At 37.7% G+C, this 20,377-nt stretch overlaps 1 protein-coding gene across 7 annotated transcripts in view; it reads right to left on the bottom strand.

Annotated features, from left to right (window-relative positions):
* Positions 1-879: 879 nt before the first annotated feature.
* The window catches only part of SLK (STE20 like kinase), a 65,523-nt gene continuing 46,025 nt past the window's right edge, over positions 880-20,377 (bottom strand). For 3 of the 7 annotated variants that reach the window (XM_043519864.1, XM_043519863.1, XM_043519867.1), the window contains exons 12-20: positions 19,380-19,559; positions 16,711-16,803; positions 15,449-15,520; positions 9,900-10,029; positions 9,197-9,321; positions 7,115-7,303; positions 5,570-5,695; positions 3,775-3,888; positions 880-3,301 (exon numbers count right to left, since the gene is read on the bottom strand). In XM_043519864.1, coding sequence (XP_043375799.1) covers positions 3,155-3,301; positions 3,775-3,888; positions 5,570-5,695; positions 7,115-7,303; positions 9,197-9,321; positions 9,900-10,029; positions 15,449-15,520; positions 16,711-16,803; positions 19,380-19,559 — 1,176 coding nt within the window. In that variant the 3' untranslated portion in view covers positions 880-3,154. The remainder of the gene's footprint in view (positions 3,302-3,774; positions 3,889-5,569; positions 5,696-7,114; positions 7,304-9,196; positions 9,322-9,899; positions 10,030-15,448; positions 15,521-16,710; positions 16,804-19,379; positions 19,560-20,377) is intronic. The other 4 variants (XM_043519866.1, XM_038409425.2, XM_043519865.1 and 1 more) reach the window with 3 other exon arrangements.

A 20,377-nucleotide genomic window follows, 5' to 3' on the forward strand; every position in this document is an offset into this window, starting at 1 on the left:
TGATCTGTGGCACTGGAATTTCATCTGATTCTCAAGGGAAATTTCCCGTCTTTGGATTGGAGTTTTAAGATGGATTCAGAGTGGAAGTTTTCCTGTACTTGCACTTCAGCAGACTGTCAACACTACATTCGCTTCCCACAGCAATACTGAAGAGAGTACAAAAAAGTCGGAAATTTAGGGGCCCTCATGAGAAGAGGCAACATTTGACACTAATTTAGAAGCCTCAGTCTCTGCTGGGGAAGAAGATACTGGTAGGACTAAGTGTACTTCTTAAGTGAGGATCTGTTGTAAATAGAAGAGGCCAACTGAAATGTTCAGTTGCAGGTCATAAACTTAAACTCCATTTTGTGCTTTGCTCTGCTGGTATTTATCATGAGGTGGAAAATAAAGGTGAGCAAGTGCAGATTGTGACCACGCTGTTTAGGGGGAAATGAGATTTTAGCAGACCAAGTTCAGTGAGAAAGGCAATTGTTTCATCTGGAAAATAAGTGAGATCAGGCTTCATTCTGAATTTAAATGTGTCGTGAGCAAAGGCATCAAAACAATCTTGTACATCTCTTCATGTTCCATAATCTTCAAAAAGCAATTTTATAAGCCTAAGTACATAAACAATGATTTTACCCTAGATTTTATTACCAAATAGTACTTTTAAATCAGATTTCATTTATCAAGACATTTCAAACTACTGCAGTTATTTAAAGAATGCAGTATGACTGGAAATACTCTAAATCCAACCCTGACCGAACATTGAATGAGGCTTCAGCTGCTACATTCCCTTCCTGTATCCTTTTAATGAATTCATTTGTGACCTGTCTGAAGGGATAAGGTTACAGAGGTTGGCGAGGAAGGTGGTGGAAGTCAAATAAAAAGTCTTACAGATGCAGAACAATATATATATAGTGCGTCATAAAATATATTAGCAAACGACCATTTAAACCTCCAAAATATTAGTGTGAGGAGAAAATATATACTCTGCCTGCGAAGTTATTAAACATTTTGAATGAGTTGAACACAAAGTTTAGAGGGAGAAAATTTGCCTGACCCCTTCCCAAAAAATAAATCACTAACAATGTATTTTGCAAAACAGTTTTTCCACACAGATGTCCTGTTCACTATAGTGATATAAACACTATTTAATATATTTAGTACTAGTCATTTTATAAAGGTGTAGCATAAAAAGTAAAGGCCTTCAAAGACATTTTTCACCCTAGAATTTTGGAATAAACATATTAAAGAATTTTGCAACATATTTTGCAATATAGCAACATATTACATTCTAGTATGATATGGTATGTGAATTTACAACCAGTACACAATACACATTTATATAATGAAATGCCAGAAATTAAAACTAGCTATAAAGTAATTTTCAGAGTAAGTTATACTTATCAAAAATGTTACAAAATTTAAATCAAAACATGCATTTCTCAATTATATTTACTATGCTGTCAATTTAAACTGCCAGCATTAACATGCTAAAAGTTCAGCATCCAAGATTTCAATCAAGCCCAATTAAAATTCTACGTTAATTTATAATCAGCTCCTTCACATGCGTCAACACTGTTCCCGTGAAATGAACATTATATGTTCACCAGTCAGATATTTGATGCAAGCTAGCAAACAAAAATAAAGGAACTTTTACAAAGAGACTGAAAGATCACACCTCAAATGACAGAAAGCAAACATTATTTTACAAAATTAACTTTGGCATACCAATGTACAGTTTATAATACTGTCTTGATATGACTCAAATTCTAAACCTTCAACAAGTGCGCTTTTCTTTAATACAGTTACATTCCAACCAGCTACATGATAAACATTTCAGATTTTTCTTCCCACTGCAAATCAGTCAAGTAAATAACCTACAGTACACCTCTGAAACTGAAAAATAAAAATCTTAACATGTTAATTACTATGTGGCAAAAAAAAAAAAAACACAACAACCCAAACACACGCATATTTTTAAAGTAGTTTGTCTACATATTCAACTTAAATCCTTCCCTGAAATAAATTGACTAAAACAAAAATTTCAAAACACTTCTATTCAGATCAGGTTTCGGCAATTAGTTTATAAATATGACCAGTCACTTCCACTTCTCTGATGGAGTTTCAAATGAACAGACTTTGGTAAGAAGAGAAGGATCCACCTACCCAGTACAAGTATGTTAGAGAAACAATGTGCAAAGTACACATTATGTTCTGAAAATACATTCTACAGTTTTTATTTCAGTTTGTAGAAGTGAACACCGCTAATGTGTAAGGAAAATAACTTGTGCATTTTAAAGTTAGCAGTTTTTCACCTTTACATATTTTAGTGCAAAATATTTTAGGGTGAGGACTTATGACAAAAATGGCAGTAGCAGCAAGATTTTTTTTTTTCTTTTACAGTAACATCAATGCTAAGAAGATTTTTTTAATAACAATAAAAGACTATCCTATTGCAAAGAATAATATATTTAAGTGTTTCAGGCACTGGATTAATGAAACTAGCACCCCATTTCATCATGGATTTTAATGGGCAACACATGTAATGGAGGTTTGGTTGCTTTAGTTATGATGCCAGAGGATTTTTTAAAAACTTTTAAAGGCATATGCTGTAACTAAATATGTTTAGCATAAGACTTTTTTTCCTTCTAATTCAACAGTATGTTTTGAAGAAATAGTTTCTGCCCTAGTTACGAATGACTTGCTCAGTGACTCAAAACTTTTAACCTCTTTACTGCACAGTTTCAGTTGTGAAATTCTATGGTGGAGAAATCAGACAGTCAAAAAAAGAAGTAATATTACATTGTTTACATGATGATCTGTGTAACAGTTTCTTTTTTGTGATGATTATAGCTAATATTTTAAGCTTATTTACTTAATGTCAAAATAGTAGATAACATTTTCTGAGACCGACTTATAAAAAAAAAAAAATTCTTCTTGAAAATCTGAAGGACGACATCATATTACCATTACAGACAAATGTCTATTCTTCTATTTAGTTTTCTCCCAGTCAGAAACAAAAAGGAAAAATCTTGACAATGACACTGTTGATTGTCTCCACTGAAACTTAAAAGCATAGAGGTCCTTTGATGTCGTTTGTAGATTCTACCACGGCAGAAGCTGAAGATATGAGAATTCCAAATAGGAAGATCTACAGAAGTTCCTAAAGTTACGATCCAGTGGAGTGCAGGCTAGGGATTGGATAGAATTTGGAAATCCGGCTCTGTGTTGAAGGGTTAAGGCATTCAGACTCTCCAGTCATTTTAAAGAAAACTTCCTGTTCTTGAAGTTTTCTAGCAAATTCCTCTTCCAGTGTCTAAAAACAACAGATTAACAAAGGTTAAGTACAAAGAAATCCACTATACCAACGTGTTATTTGCCCAACCTTCATGCAACAAACCACAAAAAATCATGCACCAATTTCAAATTGAGCATACAGAGGCTTTATAGTCTACTCCTTAGGTTGGTCTGTATCTGTAGGACAGTTTGCCCATAGCTATAGCTATGTTTAAGGGTCCAATTTATTTTTTTACACACATGCATGTGTGCACACACTCTAGGAGATGTTAAAAGGTGCATAACTTGCAAGCCTCTCCTATCTGCCTCCCTTGCATCTATTGTGGCTTCTAGATAAGGTGATGCTCTACTGAATTTTTTGTATATTAGTTTCACTATTTTCCTGGGATGAATTTTTTTTGTACTGTCCAATTTGTAACCATCCAGTTTCAGAGTCTGATGCATCATTTATCTTCTGGACCCATCTTTTGCTTTTAAACTGTCCTTGGTTACCTTTTTTCTTGGTCTTAGTTTCTCTCTCCATTCCTTCAGTTCTAGGCTATGCTCTTCATCTAACTCTTTTAGTTTCTGAGTCTCATGTTCAACCAGTAGATGGCATTTTTCATTCTGAAAATAAGATAAATAATCCTTAAATAAAACTAATTCAGATTAGACAATCAACCATTTGTACAGTAACATATGTTGTCCTAATTATTTTAAATCAACTTACACTGTATAACGTGATGTGAATTATAACATAATGCACTCTTATCAAGAGCTGATGTTTCCAACAGAACCAATGGTTTTGTGTTATAAAATATGGCATAATCGGAAATATTGTGAAAAGTGTTTCATTGGTGTAGAAGATAATGTCACTCAACACTGTATGTGTGTTATTGGCTAATCTATTCAGTGTCACGCAGTGCATGCTCTGTCTAGTCAAGGCAGTTTTGTAGGATTCAATTTAAGGGCTTATTACGTTAGAAAGTTACGCTTGCACCATTTCACCCCTCGATTCCAGTAGTTGAGGCTGACTGACAAATCAAAGGGGATACGTCTTTATGGAGGGAGCCTCAGGATCACCACTATATAGAGGTAAAAAGCAACAAACCACATGAGAGAATGGGTCCAACTTCAGCAAGATATTTATGCACATGCCTGACTTTAACTAGATGAGTAGTCCCATCAAAGCAAAAGGGAACGGAACAACTAACCTGTTTAAAAGGTAGGCATGTGCTTAAGTACCTTGCTGAAGCAAGACTTTAGTTATAAACACTTGCCAAAGGCTATCTACATCATCACGGTTATCTTAGGTTCAATCCAGCTGAGCTCAGTCTAAGACCTGAATGGGGAAGAATGGGGAACACAAATGGCTGATGGTGCACCACCCTTAAGTCATCATCTTGATCCTGAAGCCAGCTGGGGGCCAAATTATCCCCTGCTACAGTGCAGAGCAACCTTAGGGCAGCTCTAACTTACACCCAGCTGAAATGGCCCCCAAATGGTCTGTTCCTACAGTGAGGGCTCACTGAAGCACATCAGTGCTGTGGCCATGCTCACTTCCATATGGTGCTGTGAAAGAGAGTGGTGTAGCACCAGCTTCCTTGGCTCTATGCCACTGGGGGATTTCCCACTAGAAGGGGAATAACTGGCTGGTCACTTAACTCCTGCTTTAAATCTGTTTTATGTCACTGGAGCAGAAGAAAACAAACTTAATGGGGAACAGGATCTGGCTCATGGTGTGCCGCAGTTGGTTTTACAACTTACGTGTCACGAAAGGACCAAAAATTGAGGCCTGTATTACTGAAAACTTAGTTATGTCCCAGAACTGCAGATGTAATCAGCAACCTGCCCTTTGCAAGACAGACCGCATTACATGTGGTACTACAGACCTGGTCTTATGGTAAGATACTGACATCACTCAGAGCAACTGAAAATTCAACTAACAGAAGATGGACCTGCCTTTCTGTTTTGAATACAGATTTAAAAAAAAAAAAAAAAAAAACGCATTACAAAGAAATGTTGCCAAAGGAAAGTAGCAGTTAAAACAAAGGTTGGTAAGCACTCTAAACGTGTGTGTGTGTGTGTGTCCTTAACTGAGTTATAGATATGAATCAAGAGTACAATATGCTGTAGCCCTTAGAAAGGGATCTTATTAATTTCTATATGTATGGGTAATTATGTAAGAAAAACACCATTAAAACATTTTCCTAGTCAATAAAGTTCAGAATTTTCTCAGTTTGTATTGATTAACTTGACTCTCTTCATACACTGCTTATTTTATGCCCTATATGTTTATATGTTTAACCTGTAATTGGTGCAGTTCTCTGATGTTTGCTTCACACTGCAACTGAAGGTCCCGCATTTGATTTTCATGTTTTTGATGCTGAGCCAACCTCTCATTTTTCTGCCTCTTTTCTTCTTGAGTAGCAAACTAAAATTAATAACAAAGAGTAGGTGATTTATACTGTACCTAATGCAGGTATATATTACAAATGACTTTTCCAGGGTTGTAAAGAACATAATGGATTTACTGTATAACTGGAGAGAACATTACAAGATTAAAGTCATCATTGCAATCCTAATTCTCACCGCTTGAATTTTCCAATATATCCTTATCCAAGGCAGGCTCTTCCCTCCCATCTCTTCTCTGTCATGTCACTTCACCATCTTTGTTCAAATCCCTCCCTAAAACTCACTTCTTCCATGAGGCCCCTAAAATATGTCAATTGTAGTTATTATGGGCCCCAACTCATCTAGTGTAAATCAACAAAGCTCTGTTGACTTTAATGGAGCAAACAGATTTGCACCAGTTTAGAATCTGGCTCTATATTTTAAAAAAAATAATTAAACATTCAATATATGCATAAGCCATAAATGAGTAATCCTTGCCTCTCATCTAATATATTTTCACTCACTGCATCAAATCTAAGGCCCCGATCCTTCAAAGACTTATGCACGTACTTAACTTTACATACTCAGTAGTCACATTGACTTCAATGGGATCACTTACTGTATGTAAAGTTAAGAATGTGTTAAGTCTTTGGATGATCAGGACCTAAAATTATCTGATATGATCTTCAAGGCAAGAACTATATTATTTTAGTAGTACTACAGAGTGCCTACTAAATTGGGGGTCTCTGTAAAAACAACAAACAACATCAATCCTATTCAAGAATTAGAAGATATATAGATGATAAAAAATCAAAAATCCAGAACAATTTAAACGTCTTTGGTTATACTCAACTGGAGAAGTAATCCAACCTGCAGCAGGCATTCCAGCTTACCTTATAATATGCACACAATTTGGAAATATCAAAAACTATTGGGGCACACAACAAACTGATTTGTACAAACAAATTTGGAGACGGATTAAGGGCAACTGCAAATACTTCTCTTAAACAGAAGTAGAAATAGCTGCTCCAGATTGACCCAGTAGGTAGAGTTCCATGATAAACAATCCAGTCTCCATTTTACAGTGCAACGATTTTAGATATATATTCCAAATTTAGTTGTGGCCTTGAAACCTGCACAGAGGACTGGATAGTATTCTCTTTGAAACTCAATAAAATTATATTCCAAAAGTTGTCCGTGAAAGTAAATACTAAGCAATATAAAGTTCATAACATCCTGAGGCCAAATGCACTTCTTTCACAGAATTTCAAGCCCTTGATCACTTCTGACATACATAAAAGACTGATTTGGGACACTCATGCAGCAATACAGAGCAATATCTCTAGGCCTTCAAACTGATGCCTTTTAAAATACAAATGAATACATACAACAACACTTCAAAACTTGACTCAACTCAAGCACTTTCAGATATTTTAAACTATAGATGTTTTTCAGTCACCTGTTTAATCTTCTCACGATCCTGTTCTGGAGTGCCTGATGAGTTAATTCTTAAACTTTTCTTAAACATAGCCATTCGAGTCTTTGCTTCACTTCGCTGGATTTTAGGCAGTCTTGCTCTTTCCTGAGTTTGCCTGTTCTTTAACTCCTCAATAAGCCTTTGATTATATCGTTGCATCTGTTCTGTTTCCTAAAAAGGTTTTGAATAAAAAGATTGTTTGTAATATTGCTATATGACTAACATAATGTTTTTAGGTTTCAGAGTAGCAGCCGTGTTAGTCTGTATTCGCAAAAAGAAAAGGAGTACTTGTGGCACCTTAGAGACTAACAAATTTATTAGAGCACAAGCTTTCGTGAGCTACAGCTCACTTCATAGCTTATGCTCTAATAAATTTGTTAGTCTCTAAGGTGCCACAAGTACTCCTTTTCTTTTGATAATGTTTTTAAACACTTAGGCCCCAATTCAGCAAAGCACTTAAACACGTGCTTACATCCATCCCATTAGTGCAGGGGCCCGATTCAAAGCCCAGTGAAGCCAAGGGTGTCTTTCCATTGATTCCAAAAAGCTCTGGATCAGGTCCCAATCCACTTAAGTCAAGCATATACTCAAGTTGATTATGGACAGACTGAAACAAATGCTTATATTTAGGGACCTACCAAATTCATGGTCCACTTTTGTAAATTTCACCATCATAGCATTTGAAAAATCTTGAATTTCATGGCTTCAGACACTTAAATCTTAAATTTCATGATGTTTTAACAACCACAAATATGTATTTTTAAAACAGCAAAATATAAACATGTAAAGTCCTTAAGACTCAGCATTTCTCAAACTGGGGGTCCCAACCAAAAAGGGGGTTGTAAAGCTATTATGGCAGGGGAGGAGGGGTGTCACAATATTACCACCATTACTTCCGCACAGCCTTCAGAGCTGAGTGGTCACAGAGCTGTGGCTGCTGGCCTGGCAGCAGCTCTGAAGGCTGCGCCGTCAGCAGCAGTGCAGAGGTAAAGGTGGCATGGTATGGTGGCAGCAATATTGCCACCCTTACTTCTATGCTGCTGGTGGTGCCGGCACTGCCTTCAGAGCTAGGTCCCTGGCCAGCAGCTGCTACTGTCCAGCTCTGAAGGACAGGGTAAAAGTACACAAAAGACCAAATTTCACGGTCTGTGATGCATTTTTCATGGTTGTGAATTTGGTAGGACCCTACTTATAGTATTTTGCTGAACTGGGGGCCTTATAGGGACACTGATGTTAAATATTCTTAAATAAGACCTCTTTACCCATGTTAAAAATACCATAGGTTATTAAAACTCTAACTTTAGTGTAATTACTCTGGACTTACACTAGTGCAATGTAGTTCAGAATATGGTCAATATCACTTTCAGGTTCTCTTGCATTAACACAGCATTGGAGTTGTTGGACTCTAAACACTGCAGAGAACTTTTTATTTAAAGCACCTGCTTCTATTGGAATAAAATACCAATACTAACAAGAATCCACTAATGGTAATATTTCTATTGTTTTTTTATTTTTAAAAGCTTGTTTTATGAAATCTAACTTTTGGGCTAAATTTGACATAAGAAGTATCTTGATCCCATTACTTTATAGGCCCGAAACTACAAATGATTATGCAAATGGATGGGACCGATCACATAAGAAAAGATGTAAACGTGTATTTTTGGAAGGTAAGTTTCTATATTTGTAACCCCAGTGCTCCCTTTTATGCTCCCTAATTGTTTACTGCTCTCACATGTTACATCTGGTCTTAAATTTAGATTGTAATCTTTCTAGATAAGGAATGTTTCTCTCCTAATTGCGAGGAACCTGGCTTATTTTGAGTGCTTGAAATATAAATAATGTGTTAACTACCAAACATGTCAAACAACTTTGCCAAAGTGCCTCAATGTACTGACTGAAGCAACAAAATAAAGAGAAGAGACATTTATATAGTAAGAAAGAAGCTACATAAGTTGAATGAATCAAGTTGTTGTAGACAAGTAAACTAGTAGTATAGATCACAAGACATTTTAATAAACCACTGAAGGTTATAATATAGAGGAAAGTGACAAACTCAGCACTAACTTTTTCATGCCTCTTAAGAAGCTGGTGTCTCTGCATGAAGTACTGATCTTTGAGTTGCTGTTTGAGAAGCTGGTGTTTTTCCTGTAAATGTCGTTCTTCTAGCTCCCAGATTGCAGCTTCACGAGCTGGAGGAGGAGGAGGAAGTTTGTTTCAGAAAGTACTATATAATATTTTCTAATCTATACATATATATTTAAAATTACAGGGATATTTTAAATTTAAAAGAAATGATAAAAACATTTGTAAGAAGCCATTAATTCAGATATATACCACATCAACCATATCTAATAAAATGATCAATAGTTACAATTTTAATGAAGGAATAATCCAAGAAAAGCGTTACCTGGAAATGTCTTGAGTAAATTATTTTCTTTATAAAGTTATAAGCAAAATTCAAAATAATATGACCAAAACTGTGCAAATAAATAGGTATGGCGGAGTCAGAGAAGGCAAGGTACATCTCAAAAAAGAATTATTTTAAACACATTACTTTTCTGCTAGCAGAACAAAGGCATTTTAAATATAGTACTGTTTCATATTAAAGATATGTTTTTAACTACAGTTTCAATTTTAACTCTGGATGTCCTTGATTTTATAGATTTAAGTCAGACTTTACTATTTCTCTAGCAGGTCTCTGAGACAAAATGTTGCATATAAAACAGAAGAAAATCTAGTTTTAAAGGAGAAATTTGATGATGGATACCTCTCATAAGCTGCTGCTTGTTATTCAGGCAGTCTCGCTCAATATTGGCTAGCTCTGTTTTTTGCTGCTGGATGATTTTCTTTAGAGATGCATCCAATTCTTGTTGCTGCTTCTGCACAAATTCTTGTTCCTATTAAAAACCAGGGAAAATAGATTAATTTGCTGTACTTCTCTTCATACTAAATTTTTTAATGAGATTCCCAGAACAATTCTCTTTGTTCCCTTGATTAGATTGCAAACCAAACACATTTATGAAAATTTGGCCTACAATACATCTGCTATAAAATTATCCAATGTTTGGGATATCCAGTAAAAGAGAAATGGTACAGAATATTTAATTACACTTTTAGAAATGAGACAGAAAGCAAAATCTGCAGTTCTTTCTATGATCAGAGTAAAATGTAATAGGAGTTGGATTAGAAAAAAATAATGTCCATCTTCTCAAATTAAATTAGCAACTGATCTGAAAGTGGGTGGAAACGGTATCTACAGCAATGCAAAAAAGGTCAAAAACTAAAACCTTTTATTCCTGAACCAGCAGGAGCTACTACTGCTGCTCAAATAATGTGTCAACACCAGGGAGAGAGAACTTTATTACACCATCCTGGTGGTTCCTCCTGCCCAACTTAGGTGGGAAGCTTATGAAAAGAAAGCCTTGGCTCCTGACCTTGGTTGGGTAATGGTACTGTCATGCAAGATGTATGGAAGGGCTGGTATTAAACCCTACGAATAAGGAGCAGTCCTCCATGGGAAGAATTTAAAGAGGAAGAAAACATGCGGCTTATGTAACTGTGGGATCGGGGTTTGAAGATCCCTCGTACCTAGGCTCTGGGTTTTGGAAGGGCCACATAATGTAACCAAACGTGACAGCAGCTGCATGGGATTGAAGAAGCCATACAGTAGTCAATAAAGGAAAACCAGCCGTGTGCTAAAAACTGAACCCAGGTTCACTCAAATCCAAGTACAATAATTATTTTGTTAGCTACTCTTCATTTGGCAATGTGTAGAGTTAACAAGCCTTCATAAACTAATAGAAACGATCTGCACATAATTTATTCAAATACCTTTTAAATAAAATAATGGATTTTCATATGTGTATATTTATTTATATCACTGGGGAATAAAAACTGAGAAAGTCATATTGATATAGGCCCCAGTCCTGCAATTTGCTCCATGTGGGTAGAGCCCTGCATGGAGTGCCACTCCCAAAGGTACGAAGGTCCTCCCATGTAGAACAAGCTGCAGGATTAGGAACCTAATTTGTAGAAATAACAAAAATATTTATTTGCAAAGTTGGAAACCCCCCACCCCCATATGCACACACACAAACAACCCAGAAAAACTCTGATACAATAAAGTCACATGTAGTAAAGAGAGTGTAACAGTCGTCATTTGTTTGAGATTATTCTTGAAAGCCTATTTGTGTGCACACTTTGCATGGCCAAGTTTAAGTTATTTAGTCAAAATAAAACGGACATTACACAGTTCACTATCACCTATCCACTCTACAGTTGACACATCATTTTTATGTATCTACACACACAGGCAAGCATGCATGCACCTTTGCCTTACAAAATGATGAACTTTTATGTAAAATATGATATACATTGAGCCTACTTTCCAAAACAAGAAAAAGGTATTTTAAAAATGGACCTTTGCTAGTTACATGGAAAGGGCCACAATCTCAGCATAATCAGAATTTTTAGTGGAACACAAAAAAGAACATAAGGAGAATACACACCTTAGTATCGTGTTAATTTTGCCTTTAAACTTGTAAGACAGATTTTCAATAAAATGTTTCCAAACTTGTTAGTGAAAGTGTCTTAGTAAAGTTGAGTTCAATAACTTAATTAACAGTTCTGAAATAGTCACTGATATTTTTGTTGTTGAAAGTTACCTTTACAAAGTATATATGATTTTAAGCACACTCTGTGAAAAGCAATAAGTAACCTTTTTACACTGTGAACTGGAAATGTCCTTGTTTTAGTGCTCAAGAATTCAGAAAATTGACTTGCACAGCTTAGGGGCTATCAAAGAAGCTTTTCTGCTGCAGCAGTCCAACAAGTTTGACTATTTTTACTGCACTTGCAATATACAAATAGACTAAAGGCCTAATTTAGCAAAGCATCTAAGCACGAAGATAACTGTGGTCTAACTAAGGGCTTGTCTACACTTGCATTTTATAGCGCTCTAACTTGCTGGCTCAGGGGTGTGAAAAATCACCACCCTGAGCACAGCAAGTTTGAGCACTTTAAAGTGCTAGTGTGGACAGGCTTGGAGCACCGCTCCCAGCACTATTCCCTTCGTGGAGGTGGATTACAACACTCATACTTCAAAGCGCTGCCGTGGGAGCGCTCCCGTGGCAGCGCTTTGAAGTTTCTAGTGTAGACGTACCTTAAGCCGTGCGGAATGTAGTATCCTGTAATATACAGGTCAAACTAGATCGGGGGGGTGGGGGGGACAAACTTTTTGGCGAGGGCCACATCTGGGTATGGAAATTCTATGGCAGGCCATGAATGCTCATGAAATTGGGGATTGGGAGTTCTGGCTGGGGGTGAGGGTTCTGGGGTGGGGCCATAAATGAGGAGTTCAGGGTGCAAGAGGAGGCTCTAGCCTCAGAAAGGGAGTTGGATGGGGGGTGAGGGCTCCGGCTGGGGTTGAGGGTGCAGGAGGGTGCTCTGAGCTAGGACCAAGGGGTTTGGAGGGCGGAAGAGGGATCAGGGATGGGGAAACGAGGGTTGGGGCCTGGGAGGGGGGCAGGGGTACAGGCTCCAGGCAGCGCTTACCTCAAGCAACTCCCGGAAGCAGCAGCATGTCCCCCCTTAGGCTCCTACACAGAGGCCTGGCCAGGCAGCTCTGCGCGTTGCCCCGTCTGCAGGTGCTGCCCCTGTGACTCCCATTGACCATGGTTCCCAAACAATGGGAGCCGCGGGGACCGCGCGTGGGGCAGGGGCAGTGTGCCGAGTCCCCTGGCTGTCCCTACATGTAGGAGCCGGAGGGGGGACACGTGGAGTCAAAGCATGCGCAGAGCAGGGCCAACCCCTGACCCCACAGCCCAACTGGAGCACAGGAGTGGGGCAAGCCCTGAACCCTGCTCCCCAGTGGGATCTCCAGGGCCGGATTAAAATGTCTGAAGGACAGGATGCGGCCCCCGAACCGTAGTTTGCCCACTTCTGGACTAGATAGTCTAATGGTCTCTTCTGGCTTTAAATTCTATGAAACATGTAAGAGAAGACCAGTTTCTCTAGAACAATGCTGTGGAAAGGCTGAATGGATAGAGGACAGTAGTTAGCAAATGCTAGCAAACAGCGAGAGGTTTAGAGCAGACCTTTCTAGCATGATTGACTAAGAGCTAATATATAGTCAATGGAAAGGTTGCTGACAGCTGTGATATGAGCCAAGTTGCAAAGCTAGGAGCATTTGTTCTCATACAGAAAGAAATGAAGCTGAAGATGGTTTCTAGAGAAGAGAGAGATGGGAAGACAGCGGGGATGCTAGTCAAACAAGATACATGGGCTGGAGCAGCAACAATAACATTTTATCTTATTGATTTTTAATGTAAGATGAGTGCAGCAACTATTTCACAGAGCTCAATGGAGAAGAGATGTGAACGGTGAAATGTGGAATCAACAATCTGTTACTTGATAATGATTGTTGAGAGAGACATAATTTCCCTCTCCAACAGAAGTTCAGTAAATAGTTACTAAGGCTTGTGAGTCCCACTGGACAGTTAATTGCAATTTTCACAACCATCTCTCCAGGGTTGGGTAGGTACACTGAAGTGGGTACACTTGGAGGCTATTGTGGTACCAGGGTGAATGGGATGTGCAGAAGGTGGTATAAAATTGGAAGAGGAGCAAGTGGTGAATATCTGGGAGAATGATAGTTATGGGTATAATCAGAGGAATAGGGTCAGTGATACAGATTAAAAACAGAATAATGGACTGATGAGAACACAGTTTTAGAGAGTTCCACATTATTTACTTTTCAATTGAAAGAGTAAGAAGACTGAAATATATTAGAAATACAGCTTTAGTATCCTGGAATAGCTGGGGGTGCCATTGTGTAAAACATGCTGTAGGTGACTTTCAAGGTATTTTTCATGCATTTTCAACCCCTGGGGAAAATATTGTATTAGAAGTGTGTGGTCAAGGTCAGAAAAGCAATTATGGAAGAGACTTTCCTCCCTCAATCACTTACGTATCAGTTCTGATCAAGTCAAAATAACGTTTTTTTTTAAAAACGGCTAGCACAGCAAGCTAAACTACGTATTTGAAAAACACAAGCTCTGTCCTTTCAGCTTCATAGAGTAACTCCTTGCTTAACGTTCTACTTATGTTCCTGGAAAATGCGACTAAGTGAAACGATGTTATGCAAATCCAACTTCCCCATAAGAATTAATGTAAAATGAGGGGAGAGGAGGCCTTAGGTTCCAGGGAGAATTTTTTTTTTGCCAGACAAAAGGCATTTTAAACAAGCAATTTAATACAGGTATTAAACAGGATGGCAGCCCCACTATCAGCTCCCCTGTCCCTCCAGCACCTCCCACCCGCCAGCGGACCCCGCGGATCAACGCCTTCCCTCTGCTCCCCTCACCTCCTGCCCGCGGCTATCTGCTGTCTTGCAGCATACTGGAGGCTGGGGGGAGGAGTGAGGAGCGGCGTGCAGCCTCCCGCTCCCTCCTGAAAACCGCAAACCAGCTGATTGCCACAGGCAGGAGGCAAGGGGAGCAGGGGGAAGGCGCTGATCTGCGGGGTCCGCCGGCGGGTGGGAGGCACGGGGGGGGGGGGGCGTAGAGGAGTTGATGGGGGGGATGCCAGCCATGAACAAAGCAGGTGGCCAAATGACGTTATAGTGGAGTATTGCACAAATTTAAATGAGCATGTAATGGAGCAGGGAAGTAAGACTGAAACAACGTTAAGCGAGAGGACGTTAAATAGGGAGTTACTGTACATCGATACCAAACGTCACACGCAATAAAAACTGTGTATTGTGGTCTACCTCCTACACTATCCAACCAAACTGCCAGTGAAGATGTTCTCCACAATCTTTACCACATCAGATGCAATAAACATTGTGGAGAAAAACTTCACTGGCAACTTTGTTGGCTAGTGTAGGAGGCAGACCGCAATATAATTTGCTCCTTAGCAGTTACATTAGTTCTTTGTGACAGTAGTAACAAGTTTTTGTCCCATGATTTGGCAAGAAAATGAAAAAAGCTTTCTCCCCACCTCCTGAAGGTAAAAATTTCACTGCACACACAACATAAAATTTAGTCACTGCATTCAATTTCTCACAGGTGCTGAAGTGATAAAATCATTCAATTATTGAATACTTCTGTTTCTGAAAGAAAATTCACAATGTTTTATCCAAAGTTAATCAGTACACCAATTTGAACTTTTAAAACTATACAATTTTATAAATTTGCATTCATCAGTTTTTGGGACAATGAAATTCACCAGCACATGTGAGCCAAAGAAAAAAATAGGAGCGAACACAAAGTTGAAAAAATGAGGGAAATAAACCCTTCTTGGTATTTTGGGACTTACATCCTGCATTTGTGCATTGAAGAGTGTACACGAAGACAATTGAAAAGATTGAATCAGAACCTGAGCAATACCCTGTGGATCAGAATACAATACAACACTTCCCAGGTCAAAATGTAAACAAAAACAATTTCCTTCTTTCAAAGATGGTAAACTACTACACATCAGCCATGAGAATATGAAGATTCCAAGGCTCATGGTTTGAGCAAACATTTACAGTAGAAATGGTACTTGTACGTAACTGATCTGTTTACAGATTTCAAATCAATTTCTGCAGATGTTCTTATGCTTATAGTACTTTTTGATGACATGAAATGAGGATCTTTTAACTTAATCAAGATATCTTATTATTTATCAAAGCTTTTGCTGTAGTGGAAACACATTAATCCACTGTTAGAAGTATGACAACTTGTAGTTCTAAAACTCTACTTACTGTGAACTTTGCTCAGGTGTACACCCATCTTTATTTCAAGATGTACAACAGAGTTTTCAACCCATCATGCCCATAAAAATATAACATCTACTCCTCAAAGTCAAATCACAATTAACATAGTCCAATCACATCACTACCTTTTCCACTCCTGTAAACAATAATTAAATCCCACTTCAGTTATTCATCCCCAAACCCTTTTTGTTCTATAACCTTGACTAGAGGTAAAATATCACATTCAAAACCTTACAAAGGAAAAACATTTAATTTTTTTTTTTTTGTCTTCCAGCTCTGTCAGATGATATCAATAAGGTGCAAGGTGTGGAATTATATTTGCAATCTTCTATAGTTTTCATACAACTTTCCATTTCATTTTGGTATTTAATTCAGTCAGTTTACTTTAAATGCTCTGCTGTCATGAACAGTATTCCTTAATTTTACACTTTCTATATACTTATTTTCCTCCTTTAGGCTTAATATTCTGAAAATATTTGACATTCTACTGTAACGTTTATAAATTATGCAGACACACAAGATACTTATCAGCTGAAAAGACAATGTAATGAGTTTTCCCAGGATGTACAAAGATATTTTTCTAATTTGAATACAGCTTTCCGTATCTTAAGCTTTTTTAACTTATCAATATAAGTTTGCATATAATTGATTATACACTGTACTCTATGGAAAGGGTTACGGGAGCATTTGAGGGAGCAGAGCAAATATCAAGGGTTAGAAGTTAAATTTCAAAGTCACTCTAAAAAAGAAAGTGAAATGATTAAGCTGTGTGACTAATGCTGCTTTTTGGATTTTAGTAGCATGAAGCTGCTGCTGTTACCTGAGCATGCTGGGTTTGTGCAAGCTCCTCTTTCTTGCGTTTCATGAGCTCTTTTCTCAGCTCTTTTGGTGCTTTCTCCACTTCATTAAAAACCTAGTATATAAGCATGCAGAAGGTGGGGAAAATAACATTTTTTTCTCCACAGCAAGCATTTGTTGTGAACATGAGAGTGTAATTCAAGCACTAAGGTATTGGAAAGCATGCAGAGGTATTAGTTTGGTGAAAAAGGAAAAGATAGTGCATGCTCTGTACAAGTCTAACTGCAGCCTAGAAAGGAGCCATAAACCAGTCTGATTTTACATGCATATGTTAATGAAGTGCTCTCAGAATCAGCGATTCCTTCCTATGGATTACTATATCTCATTAATGTGTTTTCATGCAGTAACTTAAACAGCCATCGATTAAGAAAGCTGCCTATAATAGTAATGGTCTCTTTAAACAGTACAGGAAATTTTATAAAATATTTTTATCCCCATAGTAACGGATCTGAAACAAGTAGAAGTTTAGATGAACTTCCACTGAAAAACAGCTTTTATTGCCATTGTGCTATGTCCAAATGGAAACAATGTCATTTCTGTATTCTCAGCCACAAGTGACCCTTACATAGTATGTTTTAAAATATAAAAGAGGCACATAAGCACATAAAGATAAAAGGGCTGTAAGTATTCAGTTTTAAAAAGTGAAACAACCACCCCCATCAATTATTATATTCTTCAAAAACTCTGCATTACAGTTAGGCCGAAATTGTATAAAATGTGTTTCGGTACAGTGCACTTTAAAATGGTGAGATAATTTCTAAATATTATCTGATAAAGAAAATTGCTAAGAATATGATGATTTGATGATTTTGTTTAGGGGAGATTAAATATTGCCAGTTTTTAACATTACGTACTTTCCATACTCTCCAATATAACATGGATAGTTTTAGAGCTCTGACTGCATTTTCCTCCAAAATGTAAATCTCCTCACTGAACTATAAATAAAAAAAGTATGCCTTCAAGAACAAATGTTTATTTAATAGCGGAAGCCCCATCAGAAATCAGAGTCCAAACCACCACAAGCTATTCCTGTTTCCAAGGAAGAAATTTTTTTAGATTAGTATACAGCATTAAGTTCCACCAGCTTCCCCATATGAGACCCAATCACCAGTAAAAAGAAACTCAAAAATGCAAGAAGTTCAGCAAAAGAAAAAAATATGATTAATATATACCAATGTACAGTTCAAAATAAATAAAATATATATTTTTCTAAACATGTTCATACTATAGGGTCCTTCTGCATAAAAGCACTGATAGTGCACCATAGATTTTTAGAGTAATGAATATTAATCTAATAACTACTCTTATTTCTGCATAAATTATATTCACTTATATGCAGAACTATAACTATGCAATTGGTTTAAAAATAAAATACAGCCTTCATATACAAAAAACTATATGTAAATACACAACTTTCTCATGTGCTAACACAAGCATATTAACAGTTTAGATAAGAGGTTCTCAAACTGTGATCCACCAGTGGTCAGTGAGCTCCATTCAGGTGGTCCGCTGATAGTTTCCTCTAAGGTGCGCGCCTGGGTGGCCACGCGTGATAGAATGAAGGGCCACCCACCTAATTAGTGGAGCCACGCAGGTGTGGCTCCACTAATAAGGTGCCTGGACCCTGGAGAAGATGCACATATAAGTGAGATGATGGCCTTGAGGGGAATAAGGGGTAGGTGGGAGGGAGCAGTGGGGTGAGAAGAGGGAGTGGGGGGAATTTGGGATGTGCAGGGCTGTGGCGGCCAGAAAAAGAGGCAACTTTCCCCAGATCCAGGGCTGCGGCTGCCATGGAGAGACGGCCCTCCTCTCCAGCCTCAGCTTGGGGGCTGCTGTGGTGGGGGAGAGACAGCACATCCATTGCATTACAAAGGTAAAACTACTGATATTAAAATATAAGTTGTTTGCTTTTATTTGTAGAACAAAAAAAGTTTTTTTTTTTTTAAATATAGTGCTTTTATCCAAAGCGCTTTATAATAGTTAGCTAATGGTACAAACAACATTTGGAAAGATCATTAAGTGGTCTGCCGAGCCCCTCAGCAATTTTCAAGTGGGACGCAGGGGAAAAAAAAGTTTGAAAACCACTGGTTTAGACTTTCAGCATCATCCTTCACTCACTTGGTTTCACTATATAACTTAGATCTGCAATTAGTCATAAAACTTTTCAGCTGTCGAGTATTTTTTTTTTTCAATTGAGTTAAAAATCAGAAGAGAACTCCTGACAGGGTTATGTCTTTTACAGACAAGTTATAAAATATGGTCTTAATGAATAAACAAATAGAAACATACAGTAGGTATAATGACTCAACTGTTACCAAAGCTGTGTTATTGTTTTTTAAATTCTAACAGTACAAACAGTATGGCTTTTTTGTTTTGTGGAATGTTATCAACCAAAATTAAAATGCATTAATTTTAAAGATTCCATGAAAGATACAAATGTGCTAATCTATCAATGACTTCTGCAGAAGTCAATATTTAAATGGTCCGTTAGCTGTTTTGTATGCAATAAAACAAAAAATTTACAATGGCTCTGAATGGCCCCCAGAAATCATTATGGCAGGGATAAAGGGAGTCCAACCATGCTCGCCTCTGGCCAGGCCCCCTACTTTCTAAATTATCGAAGAGTCTTACCTCTTTTTTTCTGTTTTTCAACATGTTCTGGAATTTGGACAATTCCTTCTCCTGTTCTGCTTTGATGCGTTTTGCTTCATCTCGTAAGCGATTTGTGTGTTCCTGTTCTAAACGTTCTATTGTCTGTTTTTGCTGCTTCTCTAGATTTTCTATCTCTTGATCATACTGCCGCTTTTTACTCTGTAAAATAATTCCATAATAAAAATAAAATAAAATAAATAATTCATCTGATATTTTTCTAGGAAGTTAAATTTGGGAGGGTTGAAAGTTCTGCAGAACTGTCCAGTCAAAGCAATGATGTTTGCTCAGCTTAACTAGGGAACTCCAAATTGTGGTATATCAAATTTTGAATTTGTGATGAATGTGTATGAATGTCTTGCCAGTGCTGAAAAATGCCTGGAGACCTTCTGTGTTACGAATCTTTATGCATTACACAACAGACACAATTTACTATATAAATTTTATATTCATACCTCTGGAGATGAATCATCACAGTCTAAAAATAAAGGCCTCTAAAACTTAAGTTAGCAGATATCACCCTCAGCGAATAATAGATTCCTTATCTTCAGCCAGCCATTAGAGGGCAATACGTCTCAAATCATATAAAAAGCCAGTACATTATGCTGGAAATAATTTATATGGAAGTGCATAAAATGAGAGAGAGTGAGGATGGGAGGCATAGCCCAGGATACTTAGCAATTCCAGGTCAAAACATCTTGTGTGTCTAGCCGGGGGCCTGTGGTATCTATCTTACTGTAGGTATTTACAAGGTGACTATTACCTTGGCCTATGACCTGCTATGCAGGAGGCGGAGGTACTTATCTTCTTAAGGAAGCTGGAGCATGCTCATGCTTCTAGGGGTAGGGGAAGTTGCCTGTGGGAAAGTGAATCCTTTTTGCATCTTCTGTTCTGGCTGCCTGCATGCCTACTTTGATGTGTTGCAAAGGAAGAAGATTTAGATGTAGTGGGGGCAAAGCTAATCTGGTGCATATATGATG

This window comes from Dermochelys coriacea, chromosome 7 (genome assembly GCF_009764565.3).
Source record: "Dermochelys coriacea isolate rDerCor1 chromosome 7, rDerCor1.pri.v4, whole genome shotgun sequence".
Taxonomy (NCBI): Eukaryota; Metazoa; Chordata; order Testudines; family Dermochelyidae; genus Dermochelys; species Dermochelys coriacea.